General features: G+C 32.8%; 2 protein-coding genes across 2 annotated transcripts; both read right to left on the reverse strand.

Annotated features, from left to right (window-relative positions):
* Positions 1-798: 798 nt before the first annotated feature.
* Positions 799-10,011, reverse strand: LOC111696638 (mucin-6). The gene is made up of 7 exons (XM_023466313.1): positions 9,986-10,011; positions 9,281-9,535; positions 6,171-6,565; positions 5,107-5,516; positions 4,703-4,791; positions 3,815-4,254; positions 799-3,688 (listed from the first exon to the last, which is right to left on the reverse strand). Exons 1-7 carry the CDS (start codon positions 10,009-10,011, stop codon positions 1,089-1,091), a joined length of 4,215 nt encoding a protein of 1,404 aa, XP_023322081.1. The 3' UTR covers positions 799-1,088.
* Positions 10,012-10,369: 358 nt separating this feature from the next.
* LOC111696639 (leiomodin-3) lies at positions 10,370-16,311 on the reverse strand. The gene is made up of 3 exons (XM_023466314.1): positions 16,193-16,311; positions 11,123-11,202; positions 10,370-10,697 (listed from the first exon to the last, which is right to left on the reverse strand). Exons 1-3 carry the CDS (start codon positions 16,205-16,207, stop codon positions 10,370-10,372), a joined length of 423 nt encoding a protein of 140 aa, XP_023322082.1. The 5' UTR covers positions 16,208-16,311.
* Positions 16,312-16,689: the final 378 nt, after the last annotated feature.

Consider the following 16,689-nt stretch of genomic DNA (forward strand, 5'->3'; position numbering starts at 1 on the left):
AATTAAGCAAACTTTTACTTCTAACTTCAGAATTTTGAAAAAAAAAGACTAAATGCGCTAGAAAAAAAGATTGAAAAATTTAAAATGCTTAATTGTCCATGTGAACTATAGTAAAGAAAATACCACACAAATTACAATAATTTACCCTGAAATGAGATAATATATAATATATATCTTTCAGACATAATTAGGGTTTAAAAGCATTCCGTAACATTCTATTTCGAACTTCATAACTCTATTTTGGCTGTCTGAAAAATAATGATGTGGGGGGGGGGGTGTCGGAGATGCAATGCAAATAGAACAATAGGCATAATTATTTGCCCATCTGTGTACTATACCTACCCTTTATATGTTTTGCAATTGTGGTAAAAGTCAAACTATAAGCATTTAAGACTTTTGAAATAGAATATAGACTGTTTTAAAATCCTGTTTGTACTCTTGGTACTTATTAACTCACAAAGGGTTAAAAAATAATACTTTTCCAAAAAGAATTAAGTCTTTGCCACAAACCTTGATTTTTTAATCCCTATATATATTAAAACCCAATGTGTTAGAGCTTAGATATTACAAACTACCTGTGAGGTCAAATTTGAATTGTGGCAAAAACTCGATACCTGCACCAACGGAAAATGAGAAAGACACAATTCCTAAACCCTAATTATGTCACATCTGGTGTCTAAACTGGGGATACTATATGGGAAGCATGTTATGAAGATTGCATATTCAAAGATTAATTCGCAAATTAGAAAATATATTACGCATTGTATCATATCATAGATGAGTTAAAATGGCAATAACTTCATTGCTAAAACGATTTATTATCAAGTGTTCGTAATGAACTGACTAGAAAATAAATTAATGTATTCATAATTAGATTAATTACCTATAAATGGGAGTGGGTACAAAACGTTGATTAACAAATCGTCGAAAAACAAAACATTGATAATGCAAATGTTGACTGGTGTAAAACATTGACGTTCTGTATTATCGAAGTTTTGACTTTTGATAATCAATGTTTTGTTACCACTCCAATAAATGAACTAGTATTGATACTTTTGACTAGATAATTACTGTACTCACAGATTGGGTTAACTATGACTTAAATGAGCAGGTAGCCCATGTCCATTGGTTGATAGATAATGCTCATTTTTATCTGATTGACCTGAAATCACAGTGATGTCTTTTTCATTTATTGTTTCAGCTAAGACCATGCTGTCCTTATTGTTTGTGTCAGATGTACTTTGATCTTCAGAATTGTCTTCTTGCTTGCTTGGTCCTGGAACGACAACTGGATTGGACTCTGAGTGGGCTGAGGCAAGTCTTGGTGCCCTTGTAGAATGACTAACTGGTGAATAGTCTGTAAATGGGAAAGATGAAAATGTATTGGTTGTATGTTTAGAGGCTAATGGATACAGGGGTGATATTGTTGAATAATAAGCTGGCTGGGGACTTGACTGGTAATAAGGTGACACTGTAGTTGTAGAGTGGTATACTGGAGCAGGGGTGGAGTAAAGTGGGGCTGGAGTTGAGTGGTAATGAGGATGAGGAAAGGAAGGGTATAGAGGAGTTGAAGTAGTGTGATATCCAGGAGCAGGTGAAGAAGAGTATAATGGAGTGGTAGTTGAGTATATTGGGGCAGGACTGGAGAAGTGCAAACTAGCAGGAGTTGTATGATAAAATGGAGCTGGTGTGGAGTGATAATGTGGAGGTTGAGTAGAGGAATATACATGAGGAAGATGATGTTTGGGAGGTAGGGAATGAGAGTGGACAACAGTTTGGGTTGGAGAAGTAGGAGTAGGAAGATGAGCTTGAGGAGGATGAGACGGTTTATGATGAGAGGATGGATGATGAGGTGGAGGTGTTGAATGATGAAGATGAACTGGACTTGGAGATGGGTGATGAGATGTTAGAGGTGTCGGATGGTCATGAGCAAATCCTTGATGAGGGTGACCTGACTCAAAAGATGGATGTTCTGAAGGATAAGAACTGTCATAAGGTTTAGTTGACGGGTGTTGGTATGGAAGAGGGGTTGGTTCACCATGATAGGGCAGAGCCTGAGGTCTCTCTGTAGAGGAAAGGTGTATAAATGGCCTTAATGGTTCAAGTTTTCCTTTAGGCTGGTAAATAAGTGGAATGGGCGAAGGACTGGGAAAGTGCTGAATAGTTACATGGGAACCTGGAGTTGGTTCTAACTTAAATGGGTTTGGTGTTGAGGAATGTATAACTGCAGGTATAGGAGTAGGAGTGCCAAAAGGCAATGATTCTTTAGATGAATCAGAAAGAAAAAATATTGAAGGTTTTCTTGTGTGACCATTGTTTTGCTCTGGGTGATGTGGAGGGATTACTGGGGAAAGATTAACAGAATTAGGGTGAAGAGGATCAAAAACATGATTACTGTGGTGTGAAAGATGTAAATTTGCATCTATATGAGGATTAACATCCTCATCAGGATCAGGAAAAGAATGAACTGCAGGATGAGAATGAACTATATTGGCTGAAGGCACAGATTCAGGACGAAAAGAAGAAATACTGTTATATTGTAATCCATGGTTCTGAAATGGAAGAATACGGCCAGGACTTCTCTGGTCAGGATGAATGTCATAATTTGACTGGGGACTTTTAGAGTCAAGGAAGACAGGTTGGGGTGTTGAATGATGTTGAAAATCATGATGTATCTGAGGAATAGGTGTGGAATGCTGGACTACACTTGGATTTTGTTCAGGGGAAGTGGATTGAAAGAATGGACGAGGAGTTGCTGTATGGACCAATGGAGGAAAGTGTCCGTTAGCTTTTGAATTAAAGAGCTTTGGGTGTGGTCGTATGGGAGGGTGAGTTGGATTGAGGGGGCGACGACCATGATCTCTAAATTGTTCTCTATGTCTTGGTCTTGGTACTGGTTCAATAATACCTTGTCCAAAGGAAATAAAAGGTTTGTTTTGTTGAAAAACTGGACTGATGAAATCAGAGTTGTGAAATTTATTGGTATGCTCATGTCTTCCTTCAGGAAGGAAATGATGGGGTTCTCTATGTAGAGGAGGAGGTTGATGATCATCTATAGATTGTGCATGAGTTGATTGCACATGTGCTGAGTGAGGAGATTGGTGAGTGAAAACCATGTTGTGCCTTAGCTCTGGAGAGTTCTGAGGGCTGCCAACAACCTCTTGGAATTTAAAGTCTCTGAGCAGGGAAGGGTTTGCAGGAGTTCTTACAACTGGATGAAAGGTAAAATCTCTTGGTGGTTCCTCAAACTCAACATTGGAAAGACCTATAGGAGCTTCTGGTTCAATTATAGGGACCTGAGGAGGCGGAATGAATCCAGGCTGAAGCTGACTTTCAGGAATTTGCAGAGGTTCCTGAAACACAGTCTGTTCTGGTCTATCAAAAATAGGAATGAAGTCTCTAACGGGACCAACTGTGTTATCAAAGTTTTGTTGTATAGTAGGATGTTCAAATGAAGAAGTTGGAACTACCGGAAAGTTTATAAAAGAAGGAAGATTATTTGATTCTGTTGTTGAGGATGGGATTGGATGAGGAATGGGATGAGTTAGGCCAGGTTGCACTGATTCTGTTGGTGGAGCGATATGAATATTGGACTCTGGTTGATCAAATTGGGAGGTCTGAGGATTAGGTGGCCTGGGAAAAGAAATGTGACCTTTTTCCCCAGCAGATTGAACAGACTCTACAAATCCTTGGAAATTAAATAATATTGGAAAACTAGATAATTATAAATGTCTGATTTAAACTTCAAATTAGGATTTCAAATGCATAATAAAGATTTCTGAAAATCTAGAAAATGTTCCAAATATTAATTTTCCTTGTTTAGGCACAGGTGAGGTTTGCTGCAGAGGTCTAGGAGTTATTGAGGAAGTTCTTAATATTTGGGTTGGAAATATGGAAGAAGGTGGGGTAGATTGATTAATTGACTCAAACCCTTGTTCTTCTTGTGCAGAGTTTGATCCTTTTCCAAGATCAAACAACTGATCATCAAATACGGATGGTTTAGGTCTTAACCCAGATTCATCCTTTCCAAGAGAAGGTGGATTATCAAAAGCTGAAGGCTGTGAGATAAAACTGGGATTATCAACCAAATCTATGGTTTCTGGATTGATCACATTTCTATCTGGTACAGCAGGGAAAATTTGTGCAGGCTTCCTTCCATGGATCTGAGATTGGGGACTTCGCTGAGATTCAAATATGACAAGAGGTTTTGCATCCTCCTTCCTTCCCTGTCCGTTAGATTCAGAAGATTCAACCCTGAAGGTAAAGATGCATCAATTTGAATTAAATTCAACCTGGCCATTTATCATATTCATTTGCATAATAACTGTAAATTGCATAATGCTAGATATAAATTGTTCTTACAAAAATAATGACATGACTTTACGGTAACGAAATGCATTATTGCTGTTAAACAAGGGTATGCAGCACAATGAATGGTTGAATACTTATGTTTTAATTAAATTCATTATTTCTTTACTACCTTAAAGACAACATTTATCCCAACTTTAAGTACAAAAATATGTATTACTGCAATTTCCACTCAAATTTTGAATGCATCCGGCTTAGGTTTGACATTTTAAGGAAGCACATTTCTAAGGTGTTCAGTTCTGTCATAATTCTTAAGCACAAAAGAAAGATTCAGTTTATATATCAATATGATAACTTTTTGATACTAAGCAAAAAACTGAGTGAAGAACTATACCTGTGGTCTCTGTCATGTTGTCTTGTTGGGAAGTTTGGGAAACCAGAGTTCAAGTCTTCCGGTGTCTTGTCCTGCATTCTTTGAATACCCTGTTTACCAGACAATAAGATATTAACCCCTGTGATAAATACTGGGAACTAATGGTTTAAGGAAAACCTAAGTTGGCGAGACGTAAACATCTGGTTAGTTTTTATATCTGCAAGCAAAACCAAGCTAATATACAATTTATTATCATTGACTGTTAATATCAGAATAAATCTTGTTTTTACTAAATTTTAGGACACTACAAAAAGCAGGTATTTAACATTGGAATGTGACACAAGCAATATGAATTTATTATATGCAAGGTTAATCATATCCTTGTCTTGAGATTATTTTGCGGCATTTATTTCTTATTGTCATTCCTGGTGGTTGAAAGAACTGGTTTCAGTTGTACCAGACTGGGATCTTGGTCTGAAGGTGACAGTGTTGAGATGAGAGATTCCTTCACGCACTCTTCCACCTCGAGATCTAGATCTTCCTCCAGCAACTCTGGACTCTGGAACTCTGGCCTCTGGACCCCGTACTTCAGGAAATCCTAACTCAGGAGCTATTTTTTCTTGTGTCCTATCCTCTGATACTTTTTGTTTTGAGACACTCCCATTTGGGAGTGGAGCTATAGGAGCTCTGAGCTCTGGAACTTTTGCCTTTGAAATTCTTAGTTTTCTAGTTTTCGATGTTTGGACATCTGAGATTTTAGTATCTGGATTCCTTGCATTCTGGATTCTGGTTGCAGGAGAGGTAATCTCTATTACTTCCAGAAGTCCGGTCCCCCCTAAATAATTATTACCTTTAAATCATCTGAAATTGAATTACGAAGCAGTAAAAAAAATTAGTTATAGTCTGGGTTAGACTTAGGCAGCCAATTTGACCAGACCTGGGAAAAGATCAATGCTTGATCTTTTCTTAATATGCAGATTGAATTAATCTTTATTCAATATCCCACATCTCGAGCGCACCCTAGAGAAATCACTAATATGAAGAGATTAAACAATGTTTAAAGTGTCCATAGTGGATATCAAGATCAAGCAATCGGGCCAGATTATGAGTATCCAACACTTTGATCTCAATATCCACTGTGGGAACTTTTAATTTGATTTTAGATATTCATCCCCTGATCAAAGCTCCTTTCAACCCCTGACCATGTCTCATTACCATGTGGGATATAATATGAAGATTAAATTAATCTGCAGATTAACAAAAATTGTGATCAAGCATTTATCTCGATATTCACAATACTCTGTTCTTTTTTTATTTAATTATATCTTTTTTCCGTTTTCGGTTAAGTGTAGAATATTTGTAGAGTCTGAAAAACGCAACAGATTATTCTTTAAAAGTTTTATTTTATTACAGTGTGCAAAATTTTGACTTCCAAAAAATTCAAGGTTATTAGCCTCGGTGAAAGTTATTTTTGTGGTTAGAATTATACCTGTTATTCCTGTTTCAAAATTGGGAAATTTAACTTTTTTCCGTAGTCCAGAATCCTTTTCTTGGACCTTGAAGTCATCCACATCTTCTACACTGATCTCATTTTCAGAATTATTATCATCATTATTTGATTTGACATTCCTATCCGCAATCTTAGACCCTCGGGGAAATGTTATTCTGCCCGGTGCCTTGTTAATTCTGGGAGGAAACAGGATATTCTTTCTATCTTCCCTGCTTCTCTGACGGACTCCAGTAAATCGAGGTTTCTTCTCCTTGACTAGGTTGCGATCTGCTGGGGGGTTATCATCTGATTTAATAGGTGGTGTTGTAGTAGTGTCATCTTTTAGGTCTTTAATTCTTGTATCTGGACGAATAATTATCTCAATATCTCGACTTCTAAACAAACATTTATTGTTTTAACAATATTTAAAATACTCTTTGGTTTGTTGACATATCTCATAATTATAAACATCTGCCAACTTCTTATTATATCCATGTGATATTTAATGATTAATTAGTATTGACAGATTTAAATCAATAATGCATGCAATAAACATTTTTTTATCAGGGCTTCAGGGGGGAGGGGGGGGGGTCACATTTAGTTTTACTTTATCTAACCCCCCCCCCCTTGCTGAAATCTGAATACGCGTCTGATTATTTATAGGAACTGTAAGTGTAATTTTAAATAACCCTATATATATGCAAAGAAGGCATATAATATATCTAATTAGTGCTGATCAAACAAAGCTATTAATGGTATTTAATATTGTAAATCTGAGATCACTTGAAATTACGATTACAATCCCTTTTAGATTAAAAAAAATGTATGCGAATCTGCTCTAAAATAAAGTGAAGAATTAATATTGAATCAAAGGAATTGAGTCTCTTTGCCACAAATTTAAATACTCTTATCTGTATACCTTTGCAACCTGATGGTAACAATTTTATGTTTCGAACTAGATTATTTTATCCAACGAAATAACAAATATTTAAATGTGCAATTTCTTTGCGTTAAATTAAGTTCTTTTAGTAAGGACCTAAAATATTTAAATACGGCTATCTGAATTCCATGCAGGCTTTTCTTAAGTGTCTTCTTTACGGTTAACTTTGTACATAGTTTTAAACTAATAAGCAAGTTAATTGTGCAGTTGAGCCCCCCCTGCCCCCCCCCCCTCTCCCTTGACAAAATTTTAATGTTTTAATAATGCCATGTCTTCAAGATACAATTTGATTTCTTTGTTGCTTAAGCTTTATAGTTGTAAATCATAAGTTATGATTTAACTGGTCCATGAGAAACAATTCAACTAATTATTATATCATGATGTTTATTTTCTGTCTCAATGAACAAGAATTGAAATCTTGCTAAAATAACTGAAATTAAAACCACATTTACAAAAAAAAATAATGTTACGCATGCATCGTAAAATTATTATGTTATAAACAAAAGAATTTTATATAATTGTTTATAATTTTGATTGACAAGTTTTTGTAAAAAGCTGTTTTTAGTCTTTCCAATTACTAAAATTTAACTGTAAATGTGCAAAACTAAAGAAGTCCTAATGTACAGCAGGGTACATAAATGCGCAAAGCTAAAGAAGTTCCAATGTACAGGGTTACATAAATGTGCAAAACTAAAGAAGTTCTAATGTACAGGGTTACATAAATATGCAAAACTAAAAAAGTTCCAATGTACAGGGTTACATAAATGTCCAATGTACAGGGGTACATAAATGTGCAAAACTAAAAAAAGTTCCAATGTACAGGATTACATAAATGTGCAAAACTAAAGAAGTTCCAATGTACAGTGTTACATAAATGTGCAAAACTAAAAAAAGTTCCAATGTACAGGATTACATAAATGTGCAAAACTAAAGAAGTTCCAATCTAAAGGGTTACATAAATGTGCAAAACTAAAAAGTTCCAATGTACAGGGTTACATATATGTGCAAAACTAAAAAAAGTTCCAATGTACAGGGTTACATAAATGTGCAAAACTAAAAAAAGTTCCAATGTACAGGGTTACATAAATGTGCAAAACTAAAAAAAGTTCCAATGTACAGCCCCCACAAAGAACTAGACATTTTTGAAGACCAATAATTATTTAATTTCGAATTTAGTAGTGCTTGATAAATACAACTTTTCGCTTGTATCATTAATTTATATAAATCAAATAGATTTTACCAAATACTCATAATATCTTAATTATTGTTGTTTTGACATAGACATTCCAAAGATATTACATTTCAATTAATAGATCAGGTCTATGAAGTGTTCTCTTTAAAATATCCTATGCATGTAACGTCCTATCTATAAAAATCCTATGTATGAAATGTCCTATCTATGAAATGATCAATGTATGAAATGTTCTATCCATAATTTTTCTATCGAGCTATCTATCTATCTATCTATATTATTGCCTTCTATCTCTGTAGATCTATATAATTTTATTTTGATATTTAAACACAGATGACATTTTGTAACTTATGATGAGGTGTCTGTCTGATTATAGTTGAATTATTGTGTCTGGCTCAAACATGATTATTAACGGTACTTAAAGTATAAATTAAATATGCATGAATTATGCTAAAATGGAAAGTTATCAAAACCAAATGTAAATTTTTTCTCATTATTTGCAAATGAAATTGCAAGAAATAAAAAGTTTTAGAAAAAGAAAATCCAAGCGCTATTTAAATATGTTGATAAGCATTATGTTGTCGATTTTTTAACCATATTATTTCAAGAAAAGTTATTTTACTATTTTAAATGACCAAAAAAAAACTTTTTATCGCATTTCAATGTCGGTAAATAAATGAAGATAGTTTTTATTTTAAAAAAATTATATGAAAGAACTGACATTTTCAACCTATTTTGTATTATCTTGAATTTGTTCGAAGCTTTATTTCTTAAAGGGACTGCCGACAAAATTTCAAATGATCCCCACGTTACAATCCATAATCATTTTATAATTATATAATTATTTAATCATATAATTAGTATAAAAATCCTAGACGAAGTTAATTTTTATTTTATCCTAAAAGTTTGGTTATAATTGGATCATAAAGATTTTTGCTTATTTTCACTGAATTGATTTGTTTGTAGTATAACACTCACCTAGACTTTGGAAGAATTTTATCAGATAAAATAATAGTTTTTGGTGATCTTGTAGTAAATAGCAGCTCAGTAAGCGGTCGACCTCTGCTCAAATCCGCAAACGTCGTTGTTTCGACATTATCTTCGTCGATTTCGTTGTCGTCTTTGCTCTTTTCATCCTCTATTTGGTTTGGTTGTCTGAGGCGAAAACGCGTGGTTTTGACTTTCCTTCTTTTTAACACAGGTCGTCGTCCTTTCTTTTTCTTTTTCTTGTTTCTGAAGATCAGAAAATACGAGTTTTATATTAGAAATAAGCAATTAATACTATGTACAACACCCCCCCCCCCTTCCTTGCTTCATGGACAATTGTGCACTGTGGGAAAAAATCAAGAAAAAGTTTCCGCTGAGACGGGGTCTACAGAATTTGAAGTATACAGCGGCCATTGTTGGCTCATGTTCATGTATTTCCGGTTTCCTGAAGTTGTCACTGTTTACAAACATTAATTCCATCCTGCTTGTGTCCTTTTTGAAAACCCTAAACATTGCAAAATATTTTTTTCCGCCTTTCCTCACTTAATAGCACGCCTTTAAAGGGACTGTGATTGTAATTTCAAGCGAACCCCCATTTAAAGAGGGCTATGATCAAGTTACAAGTTAAACTATTATCTGATCAATAATGTGAAAGATATCATCGTTTTTGTGGTTTTAAAAGAGTTCAATTATAACAATATCGTCCATCGTTTCTGTAGCATAGTCACTTAAAAAGATAAACCATGCAGTCCACAATTAAAAATATTAAATTCTAAGAGAAAAGAGAAAAGAGAAAAGAGAAAAAGAAAAAAAGAAAAAATAGATATCTTATTTTCTCTCAATCAACCAAAGCCTTTAAACCGGTTTAAATCGAAAAGGAACGTCACAGAGTTCATTTCATTTCATATTTCTCTTGCATGCAGTGAAAGCAGAATCTATATCTTTTAATTCGAAATGTAGTAATATTGTATAATTTGTTTTCTGAAAATATTCAGGACACATTTTAAAAATTATATCATAATTACGTATACACAAAATTCTTAATTTGCATTTCTAATTGAAAACTTTTCGTGTTGCATTTTATGATCTTTTTTTCTTAATTCTAACAATAATTTGTAATTTTGCAATCCTGTTGGGCTCAGACGCTTCAACTTCTTGGTCCTTCTCCAATCCCTCATCATCATATTCTTCTTCTTCTTCATCTTCTATTTCATTAAACTGCTCTATTTCTTCCTCATCTACGTCATCAAGATCATATTCTTTTAGATAATCTCCAGAGGTGATCGATGGATCGGTTGAATAATCTTCAGGATGCTCTTTATCCTGAAGAGGATGGGGGTGATGAGGAGGATGAGGAGAAAGGTCTGGTTGAAGAGAAAATGGTACAGAGCCAGGTTCACCAGGATGTCTAGAATATCTTTATAAATATACTGAAGCAAAGTATCCGTTTATAACCTATACACGTCAAAACGGCTGAACCGATCGGGCCAAATTTTCTTTGGCGCCAGGGAAGGTTTATAAAATCAAAATTGGAAGAAAAAAATCCTAAAATGGTTTTTTTTTTTAAATGAACCAATTTGAAAAGAAAAATCTGCCAAAATTTAAATGATTTAAAATGGCCGAGGCCTTGTTTGGTTTGGTTGGGTTTGATTTAGTTCTGATTATTTTGGTTTGGGTTAGTACTCAGCTGGGTTTGGTTTGGTTATGTTTGGGTTTGGTTAGGATTGGATTTTGTTATGTTTGGATTTTGTTATGTTTGGGTTTTGTTATGTTTGGGTTTTGTTATGTTGAGGTTGGGTTAGGCTTGGGTTTGGTTAGGATTGGGTTTGTTACCTTATCTGAATTTCAGCTGTTGGGAATCCTTCAGCTGTACATGATGTGTACACAGAAGCCAGGAAAACACTTCTCCACAACTAAAGCAAAAAATGAAGTTATAATTAAATTAAATTGGTTTTCATGACTTGAACGTATTCTGATCTCAAATAAGAGAGAATAAGTTTAGCGCTTTTGATCCGATTTTTATATTAGTGCACCTTTCAAATTTAGCAACTCAGCTCTAAATTCCAGTTAACAGATTTAATGAATATTTAAGCCTCGTAGAGATAGTTAAACCTATTCTCTTGTACGCAGGTTAAAGTTGTAGGATAGTGGTTGAACTTCGTTTATGCGGTTCAACTACTTCTCGCTATAGCTAAATCTGGCCCAAAAAGATTTGCATATTTTGCTTTTATGATTTCAGTAAAATTTTTGATACTATCCTCAATCAAATTTGATTAAGCATCATAAACTATTCTTGTCTAAACCGGTATACATAGTCTTTAATGGACTGTAAGCGTAATTTCCAGTGAACATCCATGCAAATCCGATTCACAACGGTACCCAATTGTGGTTTTTCTACGAAAGTGACTTGTGCTATACTAAAGAACACATATATGAAGTTTTAGAATTAAGCAGTTTTTAATCAAAGAATGCGAAAAATCTTTCACATTTTTGATCAGATAAAGTTGGTTAAAAGGGTCACTTGAAATTTCGGTTACAGAACCCTTAAAAATCTACGATACACAATATAGTCGTGCAAAGCCCGAACATTTTGAATGGACGACGCAAATTTAAACCAGTTTTATCCAGTTCAAACCAGTTTAACCCAACTTAAACCAGTTTAAACCAGTTTAACCCAGTTTTAACCAGTTTAACCCAGGTGAAACCAATTAAGTCCAGTTTAAATCAATTTAGATTAGTTTAAACCAGTTTAAACCAGTTGAAACCAGTATGAGCCAGCTTTAAACACTTTTAAACCAGTTTAAAACAGTTTAAAATAGTTAAAATCAGTTAAAATCAGTTAAAACCAGTTAAAACCAGTCTAAACCAGTCTAACCCAGTTTAGACCATTAACAACTAGTTTAAACCAGCTCAAACCTGTTTACACTAGTTTAAACCAATTAAGGCCAATCAAAATCAGAAAAACCTAATTCCTCTGGTAATGTCCTTTTTCTCAAATCTAATTTGAAATGAAAACACTGGATTGAAAATAATTTCGATGAAAAAAAGTGTTCGTGAAATATGTATTACAATGATGCCAATAAACATTAATGAATTTAAACTTTATCTGGAGCTTAAATTCGCCAAATTGAGTCAATTTTCGTCTTGGACATGTCTTAATACACAGGCGTGGTTTCAAGCTGCATAATTAAAAATATTGTGCTCCAACTAAGTTTTTAGAATATTTAACATGGATAAATTATTCTTAAAAATCTTATAATGATAAACCGCATTTTATATATTTAGATAAAAGTTTTCAGCTACCTTTATTAATTGTTTTGGAAGTATTTTTAAAAGTGGATTTATGAAATAAATATTTTATACTTTGATTTACAATACTAAAATCCAATACTTCCTAATACAAGGAATTAAATTGATAAAATTGGCCAAATTAAAAGTTCAAACAATTATATGAACTAATTTAATTCAATGAAATTAATTATGAGAATTATTTAATAATATTTTTATACTATTTGTCCTATTCAAGAAATGTAATGATTGTGTAAAAGCCCATGGGGCCGGCCGGGAGCTCGATCTTTTTGTGTTCTTCAGTTTTAAAATTTAAAATTTTTTTTATGGCGCTGCCCCACCCACATTGATTAAAATGTTGCAATTTCTCACGTAAAAACTCAATGAGAACTTTTGCAACTACTCCTTAAAAATGAAAGCTAAAATAATTTCTTTCAAGTTTTAAAATGCAAATCTCTAGGGCTACAAAAAAGTATTAATGTGAGTTAGTTAGGTATAATCTCAGAATACACAATATGTATATAATTTAGGCATTGCACCACTTTAAAGTCGACCAAGTCTTGAAAATTGATGCAGTTTTTCATAGTAGTTTGGCTCTATGTGCAGCGTGTGCACCACCATTGCATTCATACGCCTTTAGAAAACCTTCGTAAAGTTGTTTTGTAAAAACATTAACAAGTTTAATAATGAACAATATGTTTATTAGATCAAAAATTGTATGTTTTTAGTGCAGATTTGAAGGGGATTATGATGGTAAATAGTGAGATTATTTATAATTGCATAAATATTCATTTTACACCAATTTTCTAACTATAAATCATTTCTTCCCAAATTTTTTAAGAATTTTATTTTGAGAAATATATAAAACAAAACAAGATAATTTGTTTTTAAAGATATTTTTCAAGGTCCAAGAACGAATATTTATAATATAATCTAGTTAAAAGAACTTTCTTGTTTCCTATTATTCTGGAAGTACTTTGTGTTAAGACAATCTTAATTAATTATTTAAGAAGGAAAGGCCTGTGTTCTATAAATCCTCTAAACAATAATTATGGCGGGAAAACACTAAACGGAACTTCCCACGTGCACAGTGTTAGTATCCTTTATTGATTAAATCATAAATGTACGCGGCATTAAAAAGATAAACAAAATGGCCGTGAAAATCTATTAAATTTTAGAATTAAAATATATGTTTTTATTCCACTTGGTTGTGGCTGTGATAAACCAATAGATGATTGGTTGTAAAATTTAAACCAATTTTGAGAGAATTTAAATTATTTAATTATAATGGTACAAACATTTAGATTTGGTTGGTTTCAACAGTTTAAAACCTGCATATCTTTTAACTGACCAAGTGTTGTAAAAACAAATATTTAAAAGTTTGTTTTGTTTTTATCGTTGTGAGATAGCGCTTGATCTCAAAATCAAGCAAAGGCAACATTTAAAATTAATGGTGTTGTATTTTATGGTTATCCCTGGGTTCTGTTTCTGACCATGGGATAACAAAGAAGAATTGATCTAATCAAATACAAAAGATAACTGATTGATCTAATTAAATACAAAAGATAACTGATTGATCTAATCAATTACAAAATATAACTGATTGATCGAATCAAATACTAAAGTTAACTGATTGATTCAGGGTTGGAAACACAATTTTTGACCACAGGAAGGAACAATGGTGTACATAAGAGGGGAAAATTAAATCATTAAAAACCCAACCTCGGTTACTATTCTCAATACTCATACATGTTTGTTTGGTCAACTATAATTTTATTATATCTTGATACGGTCTCAACTTTTAGATTATCATTGTGATCAAGCTTTAAAAGATGTTGAACCAGGAGTTTTTTAGTAAAAAAAAGATCGATTCAATAGAATTAAAGCCTATCTGTAATTTGTTCAATGTTTTTTTTCAAATATTAGTGCAGTTGACCATTAAATATATATTTTTTTAAATTTCACTTATTCGGTTTAGAATTTTAACAGAACCTAAAAAATAAGGGTTATTTAATGTTATGAAATGTTTGGGGTTATGCAGAGGGGCAGTTTGCTATTTTTTATAAACAACTTTTAACTAGGAAAAATAAATATAAACTAAGCGATCGGTTTCAAAGTGAAAAAAATAATTGAGCTAGTTTTTTAAAAATCAAAAAATGTAATATGAACGTTTTTCGTTTTCAAAAGTTTAAAGATCAAAGTTTGAAAACTTGCTGTCATGGTGTTATGAGAATGTCATTTCTACTACTACAAATTCTCAAAAGCTTACATATCTAATACAACATTAATAAACTTCTATTCTAACCAATTTTACTTAAAACAACGGCAAAAAAAGATCGTTTTGATTTTAATCTTTAGTTTTGTCGCGCAGGATTAAATATTTGTTAGAAAACATTCTGCAAAAGAAACCTTCATTTATGCCAAATGCCCTAAAATCGGCTTGAAATCTATGCCAAATACTCAATTGAACTTAAACTAGCTGTGAAGTTTTCATGTCCAAGGTTATAAACAAGTATTAAGGGATCAGTAAGATAAAATAGAGGGCAAAGGCCACGTCTGATTATCCTCCGTTGAATATAAACCCTCCATGTAAAGGAAAGTAAAAATGTGCGGTTTATAGCAGGGAAGCTATTGCTTCCTCGCTGCAAATAGAAACTAACTTGAAGTACTAGAAGTGATGACCAATGCAAGTAGACAAGAATGTTCAGTGCTGCAATTACAATTAAGCAAAACAAAAAAACGGAGAGGGGTACATCTAAACAATGAAAGGGTGATCCTGCACTATCTTATAATGGCTCAAAGACGCGCAGATGGAGAAAGAAGAAAAAAGATGAACATTTGAAATTACTAACTATGCCTCGTACCATTTTATTTTACAAAAATTATAAAAAATAAATCGTAAAAAAGTTGTTAAAATCAAGTGCAAAGGCCTTGTGATCAGAGCGCTCTCAATTGTTAATGCTCAATTTTGTGTAGATATGAGAGTTAAACTGATGGGTATCGTTTGAGGTCTGTTTTTAAACATTTAAAGTTTTAAGACTTCATGGGGGCTCCACAAGAATCTGAGATGTCAAACCTATTCCAAAATTGCAAGCTAAACAAGTTTGGGTTTGTTATTACATTATGCAAAATTTTTACTCATCACAAAGATATACATCAAAACGATTTTTCAAAACGATTAATCGTTTTGAAAAACTGTTTCGGATCATATCTTTGATCAGCAAGTAAAATTCGCATAATGGATTAAATGCAAACTTATCGAGAATGCAATTTTGCAATGGGATAAATAACTCACATTTTTAAGGAGCACTGTAAACGTTAAAAATTTCTAATTGTCTCAAAACGGACCTGATAGTACATCAGTTTAGTAAATATATCTATGATTTAAATGTATTGATACATATCCTAAAGTGATGAAATAAAAACCACGAATTATTATAATTATAAAAAATTAAAGGGAATGTTGGCAAATTAGAATGAGTGTATCTCTGTTATTTCAATGAAATATATCTTAAATATATTTGTAAATTAAAGAAGACTTAAAAAAATTCTTTTAATTCTTTTTATTTGTTTAGATAAAAATCGCGAACACTCCCTTTAAGAGTTTAACCTTACCTGTGAGATCCACATCTCTGTTTAATCCCAATTAAAGTACTTTTAACTCCGTTAAGCTCAAGTCATGAATTTATTTTTCATTTCACTTTTTTCAAACTTTTTCACTCTTGAGACAATTTTGATCTGAAATAAAAAAAATTCCGTGAACTTGTTTTCTGAGCTGTAAAGTGTTTAATTCTGATAATTTCTAGTTTTCCTGCAGTAGAAATGCGCGAGTTCCTTTAACAGAATTGGGCCACTATTTGAAAATAATCACTTTTCAAAATCATTGAAATAAATATCTCATTCATACTTGTTTAGAAATAGTTTTCAATGGTACTGTTGTGAATCGGGTCTTATATAATCTTTGCATGGAACGGTACTTGAAATTACGCTTATACAGTCCCTTTAAAGGTAACAGTTTTGAATTTTTTAAATGGCCCTATCTATCTATGCATAAAGTGTTATATCCAATTTACCCTCTAAACCTTTGACTTCGTAAAATATTTGAGTTATTT

Source organism: Eurytemora carolleeae, unplaced genomic scaffold (genome assembly GCF_000591075.1).
Source record: "Eurytemora carolleeae unplaced genomic scaffold, Eaff_2.0 scaffold99, whole genome shotgun sequence".
In the NCBI taxonomy this organism is placed as follows: Eukaryota; Metazoa; Arthropoda; class Copepoda; order Calanoida; family Temoridae; genus Eurytemora; species Eurytemora carolleeae.